The sequence below is a fragment of the Vipera berus genome, assembly GCF_964194415.1.
Source record: "Vipera berus genome assembly, chromosome: 1".
Classification (NCBI taxonomy): domain Eukaryota; kingdom Metazoa; phylum Chordata; class Lepidosauria; order Squamata; family Viperidae; genus Vipera; species Vipera berus.
In genome coordinates, this window is record NC_138202.1 from 238,332,538 (window position 1) to 238,350,238 (window position 17,701).

Sequence of the window (17,701 nt, forward strand, 5' to 3'; positions counted from 1 at the left end):
GCAAAGATGTATCAAGATTTATAATATTATTATTTTTGGTAATATATTTTATTGATTTTTTTAAAAAAACATAAATCACAATAATTGGTGAACAGTGTGTTGTCTGAGTTACATTTGTAAAACAATCATTAACAATTGATTTCTATAATCCATAATCCACATAAAGGTTTTAGTTGTTTTTCTCCTTTCCCAAAATATCCTCTTTTGCAAACATTGAGTTAATACAATTCTTATTGTTTTGATAGATAACAATTAAATATATAATTTTTCCAAATATTCCTAAAAATAATAATCACATCAATATAATTTTTCTTTTCTATCCAATTATTCTGATTGCCTTATCATAGATCCTGCTATAGTCCCTATTTTAATTTGTTTCTCCCACCAAATTCTAGGTATTCTTACCAGTTAAGATTTTCTCAAAAATTAATTACATTTAAAAATTTAACTCTATTTTTCCATATGAACCATCTCACACTTTTATATTTCTTAAGGAATAGATAAAACAATGGGGAAAAAAGAAAGGAGAGCAAGAGTAAAGAAACATAAAAAATAACATACTACTTAAAATATAAATCCCTCCTGAGCTAATATATATTTATTTCCTAAATTTCTTATTCTTTTTAGCCATAATTAAAATATGTTTAATCTTTAAACACTCCATTTAATAAATCTAGTCATCTAGTCCTTTAACTCTTATTCAAAACCTTTTTTTATCCATTATAATTTTCTTAAATTCAATCACATTTAAGTATCTAAAACATTTCCTTTATCTAAGTAATTTCAACTTTTTTATATTACTCATAACAAGAAAGAGAACAAAAAAAGGGAAAAAAGCATACTATATTATTTAGGGAATTCATCCCTCTTAGAATGACATATATATATATATATATTCCAAAACTTTTCTATTTCTTTAACCATATTCAAACAAATGTTTCTTTTTAAGTATTCTCTCTGGTAAGTCCATCATCTGTTTTCTTGGTTTCCACTTTAGTCTTTTTCCTTTGCCCAGTATCTTTCTTAATCAATGTATTTTGCTGAATCAAAAAGTTTTTCTGTATGTTCGTAAATGTTGCTGTAGATATAAAAAGTAAATCAAGTGAAGTGTCTTTGTACGTGGCTTCTGCCTTTCAACATTTGTTGAAAATCTTTTTCTTTTTCTTTCTCTCTGCTTCTTTTATCATTTCCTTTCTCTCCGATGTTCCTGGCATCTCTACAATCCATTTTATCCAATCTGTTTTCTTGTTCTCAGATTTATTTTGTAGTCTTAAGCCGGATAAGTTGGTTTTTTCAATTCTTGTGAATTTTTCCCCACTAGGGTTAAATCATGTTTTCTTGTTTTGTTAAGTTCCATCTTTAAATCTCTATTCTTAATTCTATATCCATTTATCTGTTTTATCTGCTCCTTCTCTGTTGTTGTTTTTTTGGGAATATTTTTGTTGTAGAGTTAACTTAGAATTAGATTGATTTATATCTTTAAAGTTATTTTGGATTTCTTTGTGGTTTAAAGTCATTGCTGTTTGAATTAATTGCAGTATACTATATATCTCCTCCTGTGAAATATTTATGCTTTCTTGATATGTTCTTTCTACATGTCTCTGACCCATGATGGCCAAGAATTTGAGTTTTTCTCTTCCTTTCTTTTCTCTGCAAATAGCTTTACAGTCCCAATTAAATAGATATTTATAATCCAATAGTTCAAAAAAGATTTTTTCCCCTGAAATTTATAATTCTCTCTTTGTCTACAGCCCAGATTTTTGTCTTTTTTTGTCACAGCTGTTCTTTGTTGTTAAAACTTTGAAGGTCACAAACACAGATTAGCTTTTCTCAGGTTTTGCCAAGTCTTAAATTAAAGTCATAGCTATCATAGTCTTCATCCACCACTAGGTGTCAGCTACTATTTGTTTTTCAATTTCATATATTTTGATCCTCCATAAAAAGATTAATTCACTGCTTCCGCCCCCTCCTTCCCTTTCAGAGGCATTTTGCTTCTTGGGGATCTTTTCCAGGAAATTAAATGTAGAATAGAAAAGAGAAGATTGAATTCCTCACCCAGTTTCAAGCACGCTGTTCACAGTTGTGCTGGATAGTGCTTTTGGACTTCGGTTGCTAGTAGCTTGGGCTGGTCGATGCAATACGGCTAGCCTTTCTCCTGTCGGGTTAGAAGGCTTTCTCCAAGTCAAATGGAATGGCTGCCACCATTCCAGAATCACTGGAACACCCTTCTTTCTTCATCACCTCTCTGGGGTGACTTAGACTCATTTAGGGTCCCCAGGCAGGGCAAAATTAGACGCGATGGTGCAGAGAATCTGCAAGCCGACAACTGGTCGCTACTGCACAAAGCCGGAAGTCCCAAGATTTATAATATTATTATTTAATTACTGGTATAGGATTATATCTTAAATGTGATTATTGAAGAGTTGAATTTTGCTGCCAATGCAGGATAATGTACACAATCTACCTCCTATTTTCTTATATACCAGCTGTTTTTAACCTCAAGTAATTTTCATAATCTCCTTTCTGTGTTGAGCTTCTGAAATCTATGGAATTCAATATCAATATGGAATTCAATGTCTTGTGTTTATTCAGAAATAATTTCCTCCTAAATTTATATTTGCTTATTAATTATGCTTCTATCTTGCTGCAATCATAATAACCTATTCTGATATAAAAAAAACTTCCTTTATAATCACTTGTCATCAATATACTACGAATTACTATTTTCTTTATTAAAATGTCACGTATTCAGGAATTTTACTTCCAATTTGTTGACATCTTCCTCTGTTACAACACATTCACCTTTATCCAGCTTTGTCATCTGATATCTTATGCTGCATAGGATAAGCAATATTACAGCCTTCTTTAATCTTTCTGGGGGAAGGCATATTTAATGATTAATGTATTAATTCCATTTTTTCTGGTAAATGGAGACTTCTTAATCTTGACATAATCCAGACTGTACTGCTGTGAAGAGAAATGGGTTGAGCTCTAGGTGAGGTTGGGAAGATCATTTATACAGAGTCCATCCATACAACTCTTTCCTGATTATATCTTCCCAAACAATCTCCTCAGGGCCATAATACACCGCTGCCATCAGCAAAGCAAATTTGTGCTGTAAGTGAAGATTCTAATCTGAAATCAGAAGATACTATGTAAAACAAAACAGCCAAATTTCTTTAAATAGTAGTGGCATTTCCAGTTCACAATTATATTGGAGAAATCATAGAAGAGACAAAGGATGAGGTGATTTTCCTTTGTTGAAGCTGTATTTCTAAGCTTCGGTGACAGAAGTACAGGGTATTTCGGTGTGCTTGTATTTTAGGCAGCTTATGGAATTAATGTTTCCTAATGAGGATTAGGGGACGCGGTGGCTCAGTGGGTTAGGACGCTGAGCTTGTCGATCGGAAGGTCGGCAGTTTGGCGGGTCGAATCCCGAGTGCCGCGTAACAGAGTGAGCGCCTGTTACTCATCCCAGCTTCTGCCAACCTAGCAGTTCGAAAGCACGTAAAAATGCAAGTAGAAAAATAGGGACCACTACGGTGGGAAGGTAACAGCGTTCCGTGCGCCTTTGGCGTCTAGTCATGCCGGCCACATGACCACAGAGACGTCCTCGGACAAGCGCTGGCTCTTCGGCTTTGAAACGGAGATGAGCACCGGCCCCTAGAGTCGGAAACAACTAGCACGCATGTGCGGGGGAACCTTTACCTTTACCTTTACCTTTAATGAGGATTATAAAGTAAGAGCAGTCTCACTGAAGTCTATAGAAGCACCAACACAATGTGAGTCTAATTAGATAGCTACAAAAAAATGAGGGCAATTACAGCAAGTCAGTCTGCTATAGTTAAATGAAACAGGTTGAGTTTTCTGTTTATCAAATTCTAAATCCATATGTAATTCACTTACGCTGAATGCTGCTTAATAACAAAAAAATCTATAGACTGCAATCCAACATAGAATTAAAGCTGATTTTCTTTCTTTTTTTTAAAAAAAATTAATTTTTTGAATTAAAGCTGATTTTCTACATTATTTAGGAATAAGCCCCACCAAACTCAATGGACTTATATCTAAATTGGGCTTTATCAGGTTATGATGGTAAATATACTATGCTAGATTCTAGCTTTTTTGGCGGGCCCAAAAGCAGCACAGCTATATTTCATTTGGGATATGTAGGCAAATTTTCAATAATTCACAAATTATTTTGCTGGAATCCTAAGTAGTAAGGAAGAATATTCCTTACTGTCTTTAAATATCTTTTTCCCCTGGCTTTTGGGGTGCAGTTTCTGCTCTTTAGCATGTACAACTCAGTCCATTGGTATCTACTTGTACTACCAACTTGCCATTTCTTGAGCATTTTTACCGAGAGGTTCAATTTATGCTTATTTTATTTATTTTTTATTTATTTTAATTCCATTTATATCCCACCCTTCTCCGAAGACTCAGGGCAGCTTACAAGCTTAGCAGTAGCCTTCATTCTATGTATATGCCTGCTTATTAGGGCTTTCACACACACCCCAAGCGGCATTATTACAAAGTCAGCTTAATTGCCCCCAACAATCTGGGTCCTCATTTTACCTACCTCGGAAGGATGGAAGGCTGAGTCAACCTTGAGCCTGGTGGGATGTGAACCTGCACTAATTGCAGGCAGCTGGTGTTACTTAAGGAGGCATTAGCCCACTGCTCCACCAAGGCTTAAGATTTCAGCCTGTGTTAAATTCTAATATCTAAGTCAACTTTTTACAAAAAAATGCATAAATTGGTAGATCATCAAAATTCAACTCCATTTAAAAACCGATTACATGTCAAACTAAATAAATTGTTGATTACTGGAAAGCAGAGAACATGCATATTTTTATTATATAAATAGTAAGTGGAGATGGAAAACATGAGCTAATCATCAACTAGATTTGGGGCACAGGAGAAAAGGAGATCAAGTTCCCTTCCCTGCCATGTTCTTGACCAGAAACTTCTTTCAGAAGTTAATAGCTAAAGGGAACTGTCCATCAGTACCATTAGGAACTTTTTTTTTTGAAGCACAAAACAAAATAACTCCTGAGAGGTGGGGTTTTTTTGGCAGCCTTCTCCTTTAGCTTCCATTAATCTTTAGACTGATCAGGTTTCCCATAGCTGTATTTTACATATGAGATTTTTTATACAACTGGATGGTTGTGTATAAATACACATCCATTAAATTGCTCCCTTTGCACTAAAGGAATAGGACTCAAGAAGTAGTGGATGGCGTGCAGTGGTGATGGGCCAAGCAAAGAGTACAAATCTGTCCTTAGGTATCTGCGTAGAGGGTGAGAAAAAAAACCCTTAACATTTTGCTGTATGGTTTTAACTGTCCTTTGGATTCTTTGAAGGGAAAGATGAACACACTTTGTGGCCTGGCTCTGACCCACTCACGTCACTTCTGGAAGCCTTTGGCTTAGCTGCACAGAGGTCAAAGAGAGCTAAGACAACTTAGAACTGAGCAACAGAGAAATATATACTGAAGGGCAAATTTTATGCTCTGTGAATACCTTTTAACAAGCTGAAACTTTAAAGAATACCTTGCACATCCTTGGCTTTCAAATTATATACATTGCTAATGCAATTCTGAATAGCAGATGTAGTTGTCATTTTGTATGATAAGCTATTTGTCCTCAGAGGAAATAGAAGGATTTACCTCCAAAGCTTTTGAAATATTGAGATTACATCTATATTTGTGAGTGAGAATAGTAATTGGCAGCCTTTTAAAATTACGTTTTAGGAGCTCAATATTTAACAATATGGTTTATCTGTAATGGGGGAAGTAAGAGTCCATATTAAAGCTTAAAAAAGAAAGCTTAAAACATGGATTTCTGTTGTTGTGGGCACTGTGTTATGTGATTGACTGGATAGACCAAGCCTTTGATTAGCTAATTTAATACTGAGTAATTTAGAATCTGTAGTACAAGGCTTACGAAAACTAACAAAGTTTAACCCGTACAGAAGTGACAAGGAAGAATAAATCAAGATTCCTACAAAAACAAAGAACAAAGGTAGCAAAGAATTATTACTTTTTAAAAAAAGTATTAACCCAACTGGTTTGAGTGTAATGGTTGTTTTCTCTAATGTTTATCTAATATGTATTCCTTTCAATGTATGCAGAACCACCAGCTATGGCATACTCTAATTGGCTTGAGTACATTTTAATATATTAAAATATATAAAAAATAGAATCTTGCTGTTCAATACTGACTACATTTTTAAAAATCTTTCCATATGTTGAAGATTAGTTTGTAATATCCATTCCCAGGACTGAATATCTAAATGTAATTAGCATAAAATTGTTTTTGCTGGAAAAAGTCACTGTGAATTTGAAAACTTCCCAGAGAAATCCAGAATAGACCACTAATTTTAAAAGTCCTATTGGTTTAACATAAGTACATGTTAAACCAAAGTGCAGAACATATAGACTGACTATATGCATTAGTCTAATATCAAGTTTCATATCATCAAAATATAAAATACTAATCAAAGGAAAGTCATAAGTGGACTTATGTTTTTATGTTTAATGTACTGACTTCATGACATTTTTAACACACCTGTAGCAAGAAACAATATTTGCAGGCAGTGAACAATACTTGCAATAGAAACAATAAGAGTGATTATCAACTTGTGAAAATGGCCTACCCTACCTTGTACCCTACCTTGTACATCCAAAATATTTTTCAAAGATACCTTCAGATTATTCAGGATTAGATACTCAGAGCCACACTTTCTTCCAAAACAAATTTCCAAACAGAAATTACATCATCGTCTAGGTTGTTGCTGGTAGGCTAATGTATGCTGTATGATCTTGACATGTGAAACCAGCATATTCACAGAATGGGAAACTCTCTGCCCAGTAAACAACTGACATTGTTCTCATCATGGACATGTCAAAAGTCAATTGCACAATTTCTAATCAGAGGAGGAATCAATGACACATCTTGATGCACTTTCAATTTATGTGCCATTACTGCCACTGGCCAGGGTGAATATGTGTCAAATGTTCTTACAACTCAAAACATATTGATTTCTGGAAGTCAATATCAATCTGTCTAGATGTTTGGAATGTGCCAAACATATGAATTGACTAGATAGACATTCCAGAGAAAGCACAAGCATTTAAATCTCCAATGCAAAGTTCTAAATACGCACAGCTGTCACTGATTTTGGAGATTATGGAGGGGTGTAATTTGCACAGGGAAGGAAAGGCTCTTATTTGTATGTTTTGTTTCTTAGCAGTGTTATCAGGTATGCCTTCACACAGAGACTCATTCATTCATTCATTCATTCATTCATTCATTCATTCATTCATTCATTCATTCATAGAATTTATTTAAATGCCAATTTCATCCTTGCAATTATAGGTGCCTTGTGACAAAAAAAACCCACAACATAAAGCCCAGCATAGCTTATTATATATATTTTTTTAGAAATGTGGAAAAGCCACCTAAATAAATCTATCTCATTATCAAAATTCTATACAGGGCAGGTTCCACTGGCCCCCTGGCTCCAGTGTTTTAGGGGAAAACCAGATCTTCAAGTTTTTACAGACTAAAAGACTAAAGACTAAAAGGGATGGAGCCATCCTTATATCAGGGGAAGAAGCTGTTCATAAGGCAGCTATATCTTAGAAAAATAAATACATTTGCAGAGATTAATAAAAGAAATTTATGTATCATTTATGTAATGACAACAAGGACAAACATTAACTAAACCAATATTAAATGTTTATTTTTAAGAGAATTATTCCAAAAGAATGTGTTTAAACTTTACCTAAGCCTGTTGAAAAATGAATTAGAATAAATTCTCATGAATCATAGCAAAATTTATTAAAATAAAAATATTTTAAATTTTAAAAAATACACCTTCATTTTAGTCAACCAAAAATAGCTGATATTTCTCCATACTCGTTCAGCTAATAAAAATATTGCCAAGAAATTACTGTTTTCTTTATTTTAAGGTACCTCATATTTTTCTTATTTCCCTCTCCTTCCACCATATTCTCATCATTCTAAATAATAGTATTTAAGCTACTTAAGTAAATGTTTTAAATTTGGGATTAGAAACCACTCACCATTGTTTAAAATAATGTCCAAAAAGGAAATTAAGTATTGTTTGTGACTGATCTTGGGCTCATAAGAGAGTCTCTTTAGGCAATTATTTTCATTTAAATGTCATTTTATCCTTATTTATTTCTGATCTTTGAATAACATAATTGAACTGAACAGAAATAAAATTGGACATAATTTAAAAAAATGAGAAGAAGGAAAAAAAGGTCCTTTCTGCAAACTGTTTCTGAAGTAACTGCATTGTGGAAGAGCCATTGCCAGTCTAAAACATTCAAAACATAAAATGGAAGTGAGCTGTTCAAACTAAAATGTGTTCTAAATTATTTCAGAAATAACAGAATAATACATAAATTTTGAATGTGACAATCCATAATTGGCTGAAGGGAAAAAGAAGACATTTTCACACAAGTAAATGGACACTTAAGAGAGTTCTCATTTCTGCTGGTACAGGTAAAATAAAGGGATCTGTTACTCAGCTAAGAATCTAACAACTTACCTTGCTCAGGGAGGATGCTGGAAATTGGATTTTTTGTCATTTCGTCTTCCATCCTCTGACTAGTGATTTCTTTAAATGTTGAAGGAAAGAGAATCCCTGTGGTATCCAAGACAGTAGAAGACATGGTGGAGACTGGGTAATCTACTTCAATAAAGGATTTTGTCACTGTTGCTACATTTGCATAAATGAAAGGCATTTCAGAGGTCTATAAAAAAAGAGGAGAAAAATAGTGGCAATCTTCATTTATACTTTACTGTGGCCAAAAGTACAGTAAGTTTTATTTCTACTTTAATTATATGCTACAATTTTTAAAATACTCTCCTAAAAGATAAATATCAGGCTATGAGTCTATCCATGAATATTTCTAAAGGATCATTCATCTATCGTAATTTGCTCTTGTTATAAATAAACCAAGGAGTATAAATGTGTGAAATTCTTAGAACTCAACCAAGACCTTTTGGCTATGGCACAAGAAGGCCTTGTGTACAAGGTAGAAAACTGAGAATTAAATTAAAATTATTACAGGATGCAAAGGAAAGAGGAGGGCTCAGCCTCCTGAATTGGGAAAAATATTATCAGGCGGCAATATCGGTATGGATAAAGGATTGGATACACTTAAGGAACAGAAAACTACTAGCATTAGAAGGCCATGACATGCAAATAGGGTGGCATGCCATAATGTGGGATGGGAAATATAAGGCTCATCAGTACTTCCAGAATCATCATATTAGACGGGCACTATTAGACGTGTGGATAAAATTTTTTAAAAATTAACTATATAGAAATCCCCAATTGGCTATCCATATTAGAGATATTCATGCACCCCAAATTCATAAACATAGGAAGAGTAATCACATATAAAGATACCTTAGACAAGAATGGAGACTTGAAAACAAGGAAAAGACTATTAGAAGACGGTATAGAGCTGGAATGGTGGGCTTACTTACAAATACAGTCATGATACAGAAAAGACAAAAAAGAACCAGGGATAAAATTAGAGCATACACAATTAGATAAAATCCTTCTAGGAACAGAAGACCAAGTGATAAAAAAGATATACCAGTATTTATTAGAACAAGATATGTTAGAACAGACATGTCAAACACAAGGCCCGCCACATTATTGAATCCGGCCCGCACAACTCTCCCAGAAATTACAAAGGTCCGGCCCCCACCATCTTGGTGCCGGCCCGGCTGAGCACTTGCTCAGTAGGAGGCAAGTGCACGTGGGCTGGTGGAACCCAGCACCATTTGCATCTCATTAGTCTCCTGCGGCTCCAAAAAAAAAAAGTGGAGGAGGAGGAAGAGGTAGGAGGTAAGAGGGAGTGAGGTGGGACACGGGGGGGGGAGGACTAGGAACACCCAGCCGGTGAGGGGGAGAGATGCCCAGGCAGGAAGGCAGACTTGAGGTAGCCGGAGAAAGAGCCACAGATGGCTCCTCTGCCGGGCTTCTTTCGCACACGGGCTCCTTTGCCGGGCACTGCTGAGAGTGAGCAGAGGCGCCTGACCCGGATCCTGCAAGGCCCGGCTGAGATGCACCCCCAGCAGCAGAGCCGCTCCGGTTTCTCTGCCGGGCTTCTTTCACACACGGGCTCCTTTGCCGGGCTTCTTTCACGTGCGAGCTACTTTGCCGGGTGCTGCTGAGGGCGAGCAGAGGCGCCTGGCCCGGATCCTGCAAGGCCCAGCCGAAACGCGCCCCCAGCAGCGTCAGGCAAAGTAGCTCGCATGCAAAACAAGCCTGGCAGAGGAGCTGGAGCAGCTCCGCTGCTGGGGACGCGTCTCGGCCGGGCCTTGCAGGATCCAGGCCGGGCGTCTTTGCTCGCTGCTCCGGCTCCTCTGCCGGGCTTGTTTTGTGTGCGAGCTACTTTGCCGGCCGCTGCTGAGGGAAGATCTCTGGAGAGGAGCATAAGGTGGCAGGGAAGCTGCATGAGGGAAGGCTGCTCCAACAAGCCAGCATCCTTTCCACGCCTGAGTGGAAATGGGGATTCCCTTTCAAGAAGGGCCAGCCTCCCTCATGCAGGACTGGGAAGTGCTGCTCCCTGCCTCCTCTTGCTCTCCAGAGATCTGTCAAGGCAGAAGAAGGAACACACACACACACACTCTCTCTCTCTCTCTCCAAGCTTGGAGACTAGGAGGCTATCTACATCTGAGCTAACAAACTACCAATCATGCCTGGGCTTGGGAAGAAGGCCCTTTCCATCCTCTGCACATGCTTGGCTGCAGATGTTTGGGGAGGTAAAGAGCTTGTGGGGCAATGAGATGTCCCCACATCAAATTAGCTGGTGCAACTTGTTCTCTCCTGACCCAGGCATTTCGAGTAAGCTGCGCTGAGTGAGCAGCATTGAGCTGGCCACGCCCACCCGGTCACGCCCACTTGGTCACGCCCACCTGGCCACGCCCACCCGGCCCCCTGAGGGCAACCATAACGCTGATGTGGCCCTCAGTGAAATTGAGTTTGACACCCCTGTGTTAGAAGAACAGGTAAAAGATACAATGTTAACCTGGAGCAAAAATGCCGGTTACAGTATAGACCTAGATAATTGGCAGTCACTATGGGATAGAAACAGGAGGTTAACGCTAGCCACCTCCTATAAAGAAAATTTATACAAGATGTTTTATAGATGGCACCTTCCCCCAACAAGGCTAGCAAAAATAGATTTAAAAAATCTCACTGACATGATGGGAATGCAGAAAGCTACATGTGGTGGGAATGTCCAAAAGTGCAAACTTTTTGGCACCGGATAAAAAATTGGTTGGAAGAAATATTATTACAAAAAAATGATTTAAAACCAGAAACCTTCTTATTAGGGATTATTAATGATAATCAGCAAAGCATCTTTTTACTTACTATTGCATATTTTAACCACAGCAATATTGGCCTACGCCCAAAAATGAAAAAGAAAGGAAACCCCTACTGAGTATTATGAAATTTGGAAAAAATTGTACGATTGGTTAGAGATAAGGAGGAATGCTGAGATGACTATCGATTGATTAGTTGATAACATAAAGACTTCTTAGTATCACCTATATCAGGACACAATTGAAAGATATTTAAGTACAACGTAGACGACCGAAAGATAGTTTACCAGAAAATTTACAGATGTTATATGTACATTTTGTTATACTTTGTCCTGTCATAGAATATATGTTAATTTTCTGTTTTTCTTTTTGTCACAAAAGGTAATACTAGTAGCAGTGCCGTAGCCAGGGAAGTTGAATCATGTCCACTTTTGTTTTTAATTGTACATTTAATAAAAAAAATTCAAAACAAAAGAAAAAAAGAAGAAGGCCTTGGTGCAACCATTGTTAAATCTCACATCTCAAGGTAGTCCAGTCATCTTATCTCCAGTCAATAGTGGAGGTAGCTTAAAGTTTAGCAGCTTCCCTTTCATTGATTTTCCCCTTCTTGTCTCAACACATTTCTTCCCAAGGATACAACTGTGAAGTTTTGATTGCTAAAGCAGGAATTGGCCTGGCTCCTTTTGGCCATTTTAGGCTGCTGCAGATATGCTCTTTCACTTAAAGCTGGAGTTTTCCACCGCCATTACTTTTTTGGCAATGGAAGATTCTGGCTCTTTCAAATTGTACTTCCAGAAGCCCTGTTGAATGGATTGGTTTTAAGGTATTGGAGATCTAGTAGTCAAAGAGCGATATCTCATCTTCTCCACTTCCAACCTTGACAATGAGACCCAAAGGTGTCAGAACTTCAGATGCTGGCCTTGGATCACCCCTTCTTTTCTTACCACCCTATCATCCTAGTGATGCTCTTTTGTTTTATTGTGTTCACCCTCCTCAAAACACCAAAATAATATTTTTTGGTACCAGGTTTTGGTAGATTTATAAATCTACCTAAAGCTATTCTTCCGTCCTTCAGCCTCGGCCTCAGTGTACAGTAAGAAAATGACTAGGGTATGTACTTTGGCTGGTTGATAACCTAGCAAACAAATTACTGCCAAGTACTTTTCTTAACTGCCCTGTATTTATGTCTGTGCTGAATTGAGACTTGAAAGGTTGCTAATCTTATTTACCATTAAGGTTTTGTTGTGGAGACTTCCGGTTTGCCGCGCGGCTGCCATGGACATGTGAAAGAGGACTCTCGTCTTCCACATCCAATTTTGCATCGCTGGGGGATCCTGAAAAGGGTTGAAAGTCACCCTGTAGAGGTGACCAGCAAGGAGGGGGCTCTCACTGGATTGCAGGAGAGTGGCAACTCTCCCGTTAGAGCTGGCAAATCCCTCCAAAACAGTGGATGAAAGGACTGGCCAAAGAAATATGGCTCGTTCCTAGGCTGCTAACAGCCGAAGTCGCATTTACCATCTGGCAACTCTAAAGCAGCGTGGAAGAGACTGGGTGAGATCTACCTCTCTTACATCCTAATTACTTATTTACCTGCATAAGCTGCTAAAGTACTTTCCCCCCTGTGGTTCAGGAAGGGAGATTTTAGCCCTCCCTCCAGAAACAGCGGTGATTGATTACCCAGGGGAGCTTAAAACATTGGAAAAATACTGGGATCCTAATTGGAGCTCTACTTCCTAAAACTGGTGGATTATAAGATTTGTAATTTTCTACTCTTTATTTTTCTCTGATTTTTACTCCTTATTTTTATTGAAGATCTGTGTTTTTTCTTTTAAAATAGAAGGAAAAAACCCCTGAAAAGATCCAAATAACTCTGGGGTGACATCTGGTGGCTAAACCTGAGATTGTAACCTGCTATCCTTTAAGAGAGACTTGTTGACAGCTTTGAAAATAGATAATATATAAGCAACCTTGAAACATCAGCTGCAAGGAACTCAGCTCAGCTCTTCACTTAGTGGACTCTCTGACTGTAAGCTTTAAGTTTAATATACAGTACTATAATGGAAGAAGAACAGGAATGGATTTTTCCTACAGAGGAAGAACAGGAACAAACTCTTTGTATGTTAAAAGTGATTGTCCAAACTCTCCTTACAATTGGGGATGATATAAGAAGCAGCAGGAAAAAACAAGAAAACAGCCTGGATATGCAAACTCAAATTATGACTTTAACTAAAGAAACATCTATACAGAATTCTACAGAGAAAGTAGAACAATCAAATGCTATGACAGAAGACTTAGCTACTCAACAAATACAGATAATGGAAAATACAGAAAAGAAATTGATAATAGAGAACAAGGGAAGGACTTTTCTTATAAACCAGAAGGAATCTGAAGAACAAAAAGAAAAACAGATGACAGAGAAGATAAACACTTCAGGACAACCACGTTGAAATGGAAAAACAAGGAGATGACCTGCTAGAGCAGCTAGTCCTCTTAAGAAAAGAACAACTGGATGGTCTTTTCAACACCAAACAATAGCCACAACAACACAAGGAGATCTATTTGATGATTTAAAAGCAAAGACACGAAAGGTGATCTGGCAAATTAAAAAAGCTAGAATAAGACTGAAAAGGATTGGGGTTTTGACTTACACATAAGATTTAAAATAGACTATATCCAAATAGATAGAACATGTATTCTGAATATAAGATATTGTAATGACTTGAGACAAAGAAAATTTTGGTTATATAAAATCTAGAAGCATAAATATTGAAATAAGAATATTATATTGTTTTACTAGTTTGTTAAGGTAGATGGTAAGAATCTATATATAAGGTGTGTATTTTAAATATTAGATTGTGTGAGGAATTGTAATAAAGGAATTGTGGTTAATTAAAAATTTGGAAAAATATTAAACATTAAATTAAAATATTAAGAGAAAATTAATTATTAGGTCACTGATTGGCTAAAAGTTTGAATGTTTAAAAATAATTAAGATTTGAATTCAAGATATTGTTATGAGTTGAGATAAAGGATAAGTAAAACTTAGAAGTATAAACACTAATAATTAAATTTGTATATTGGTTTGTGGTATAAATGCTAATAGTTTTTAAAAAAATACTAGCCTCAAATATGAGATAGGAGACATAAAGAGGAAAAAAAAGAGGAAATACTAAGTGTGGAAATAAAAGAAATTTTGGCTATTAAATTTGAGGTTCTAAGATATTTGAGAATTACTAGAAAAATAACAATATTACTTTGTGTTATCAATTGGTTGATGCAGATGGTGAGAATCATGTATACATAAGAGATGTATACGGAACTTTAGACTGTGGGGGAATCATGATAGAAATTGGGGTCATTTAAAATTTGGAAATGATAAAGATTAAATGTTAAATTCAAAATATCAATGGGAAATTAAAGTTAAGAAAAATTTGTTAGGTTATGGATTGTCTAAAAGATGGATTGTCAAATTAATTAAGATATGTATAAACTGAAGATTATTGATGAATGCTAGAAAGTTATTTTTTTTGTTTCATTGATAAAATAAGAACTGTGTTGGTTCAAATATGAGACAGTATATATTACGGGGGAAAGAGAGGGAATTAGTGGTTGTAATACTTTGAGATTTGTATTGATGATATTTAAATGTAATGGAATTATTGTACCCAGCCGCCATATTACTTTTCAAATATGTAAATGTAATATTGGAAAATTAATAAAAAAACTTGGGGAAAAAATAAAGTTTTGTTTTGGAACAAAGACAATAAAAGTTACTCACCAACTCAGCTCCAGCTACAGCATCTGTTACCATTGGCTGCATATCATTATTTATATCACTAGACGGCCTGATGATTTCTGCAAAATGAAACAAATTAAATGGTCATATTTTTTTGTCAAATTTACCTAACTATGACCTACCAAAACTGACCAAAGTGTTTCAATTATTATATAGGATTCTGTGTTATAAACACAGTATTATAGTAAAATGGCTGTTTTCCCCCTTTGTTTTCGGTATTAGCTGAATCTGTAAAGAGATGCTTCTTAATTTGTGTAACTAAAACCTTTTTAAGGCTCTGATCAGAGATATCGGCATCTTTGCATTTCACCATGACATCCTGGAGCTTCTGACTATCTGATTATCTCCTAACAATAAGTCAGTCAATTTGGACTCCTCTTTCAGAGGAAATGAAGGCAGGAATATCTTCAAGATCCCTTCTTCCCTCAAAAAACTGTTTCTTGGGATTCTCTGTCCTCCACTATGATTCTCTGACAGAAACAGAAGGGACTCAGAGCACAGCTATTTCCCAGAACACCAGGAATCTGTAGGAATTGGGGGAGGAGTGTGGGGAGGTTAACATCAGGCACAAAGAACCTGAACAATACTGGAGTTGATCAAGAGTAGTATTTTATTTACGAGGACAATTCGGAAATAAACCTCCGTTTGGTTATCAATGACAGACACATGCAGATACAGAACTTTTATTATACACATTAGAAAACTATAAGATTACATTACTTTGTGACTTAATCACCATTCAAATTGAGGCACTATCGTGAACCAACACCACACCGGAAGTCAGCAGGCCCCGACGCTTTTTATGGATGGCTTGTCAGTTTTTGTAACGTTTCACAGTAGACTTCTGAACTGATGATCGAACCATGCTCCATGAACTTCACTAGCAGTACTCCTTTGGCATCTTCACATTTGGTGGGATTTTCTATGGCACCACTTCCGGTGTGCTGTTGCTTCATGATAATGCTTGCCCGCACACCACTAGATGCACCCAAGAACTTTTGAAGCAGTTCCGTTGGGATGTTTTGGATCACACACACCCCCCAATAGCCCAGATTTGGCACCAAGCGACTACTACTAAGGAATTTCAAACCTTGCAAGACGTTATGACGTGCCTCAATTTGAATGGTGATTACGTCGAAAAGTAATGCAATGTTGTAGTTTTCTAATGTGTATAATAAAAGTTCTGTATCTGCAAGTGTCTATCATTGATAACCAAATGGAGGCTTATTTCCGAATTGCCGTCATACAAGAATCTTGCCAGACTCACTACAGAGCAACTAGATAAACACTCCAAGTTTTAGGGAGCATCTACTTTCTGCCACTTCTCCCCTGCAATGATTTCAGTCTAGCCAGTCTCTTAACTCCTTCCCGCACTTCAGTTGCAGATTCCACAGTTATTTCATCTTGACAACCTCCCCTCCAGCTTGCTAGATGATGCCTAGAAGAAGGAGGAGATGGTAAGGATAGTTACTAGACCTTATGTGGCAGACCTAAAGTGTCCATTGCATTGAGAGGGTAGTGAAACCAGTAGCTGGTTTTAGGAAGGTTTTAGGTTCCCCAAGCAGGAAAGTACTGTTAAAGATTTTATCTTGGAGGGGCCATTATGTACATATCAAAGCAATTTCAGTTTTCTACTGAGTGCAAACTCATCTAAAAGTACCTGTCACCTAGGCTCAATCTATATGAAGTACACATATTCCTACTCTAGTTTTCCGCATTCAAAATGGAGAATTTTATTTAAATGGCAACCTAAGCATCATCCTATGCTATTTACAAAATTATAGAAGTGGGATATCAGCCATATTTGCCTGATTCTTGGCAACTACCACTCCTGCTGCTGCTTCATATATACAGTAACTCCTTAGCATTCTGTAGGTGTATAGCCAAGAGTGCAATAGCATATTCCAGAGAGATGACAGCGGCTGTACTGTGAAGCTACCTATACTTAAAAAATGAGGACTGCCTTATCCTTTAATTACTTTTTAAAGTTTATGCTATAGCAATTAAAAAGAGAAGGAGCAGCAACAACGCATCTCTTCCACAGGGATCTGTATCTTTCATTGTTCCAAACCATTGCAGAGAGAATGTAATGGCATCAAAAAACAGAGATGGAGAATATTTGATCAAAAATTCTGCAAAGGGGCGTTCCTACTAGTTGGAAAGGATGGCAAAAAAAAATCCCTCAGAAAAAACAATTTATAAGAACTTTCAGCTCAGTTCTAAATAGTTAATTCTAACTAGTTTATTGCTTTGCCTTATCTGTTACACTCAGAACAATTCATAATAGAACATGGCAAAACACCACACAGCTGACTCATTAATACGGTAGATCAGAAGTTGTATTAATAGAAGGCACAAGGAATGCGTGTTGCTATATTTCTAGCAATTTCCTCTTTCAGTCCTATTCCTTTTATGTCTGGTTTAGGAAGACTTTAATTTCCTACAGAAAAACATTTCTGGAAGGATCAGGGAACAACAAAGGGCTGAATAAAATGGAGACACTTTTTCCAAATTTAGAATCTCAGTG

At 36.7% G+C, this 17,701-nt stretch overlaps 1 protein-coding gene across 1 annotated transcript in view; it reads right to left on the bottom strand.

The window, feature by feature from the left end:
- The window catches only part of IMPG1 (interphotoreceptor matrix proteoglycan 1), a gene marked incomplete at both ends in the record, with an annotated part of 98,434 nt that overhangs the window by 16,378 nt on the left and 64,355 nt on the right, over window positions 1-17,701 (bottom strand). The window contains 2 exons of the mRNA XM_081346350.1: window positions 8,581-8,785; window positions 15,157-15,233. Coding sequence (XP_081202476.1) covers window positions 8,581-8,785; window positions 15,157-15,233 — 282 coding nt within the window. The remainder of the gene's footprint in view (window positions 1-8,580; window positions 8,786-15,156; window positions 15,234-17,701) is intronic.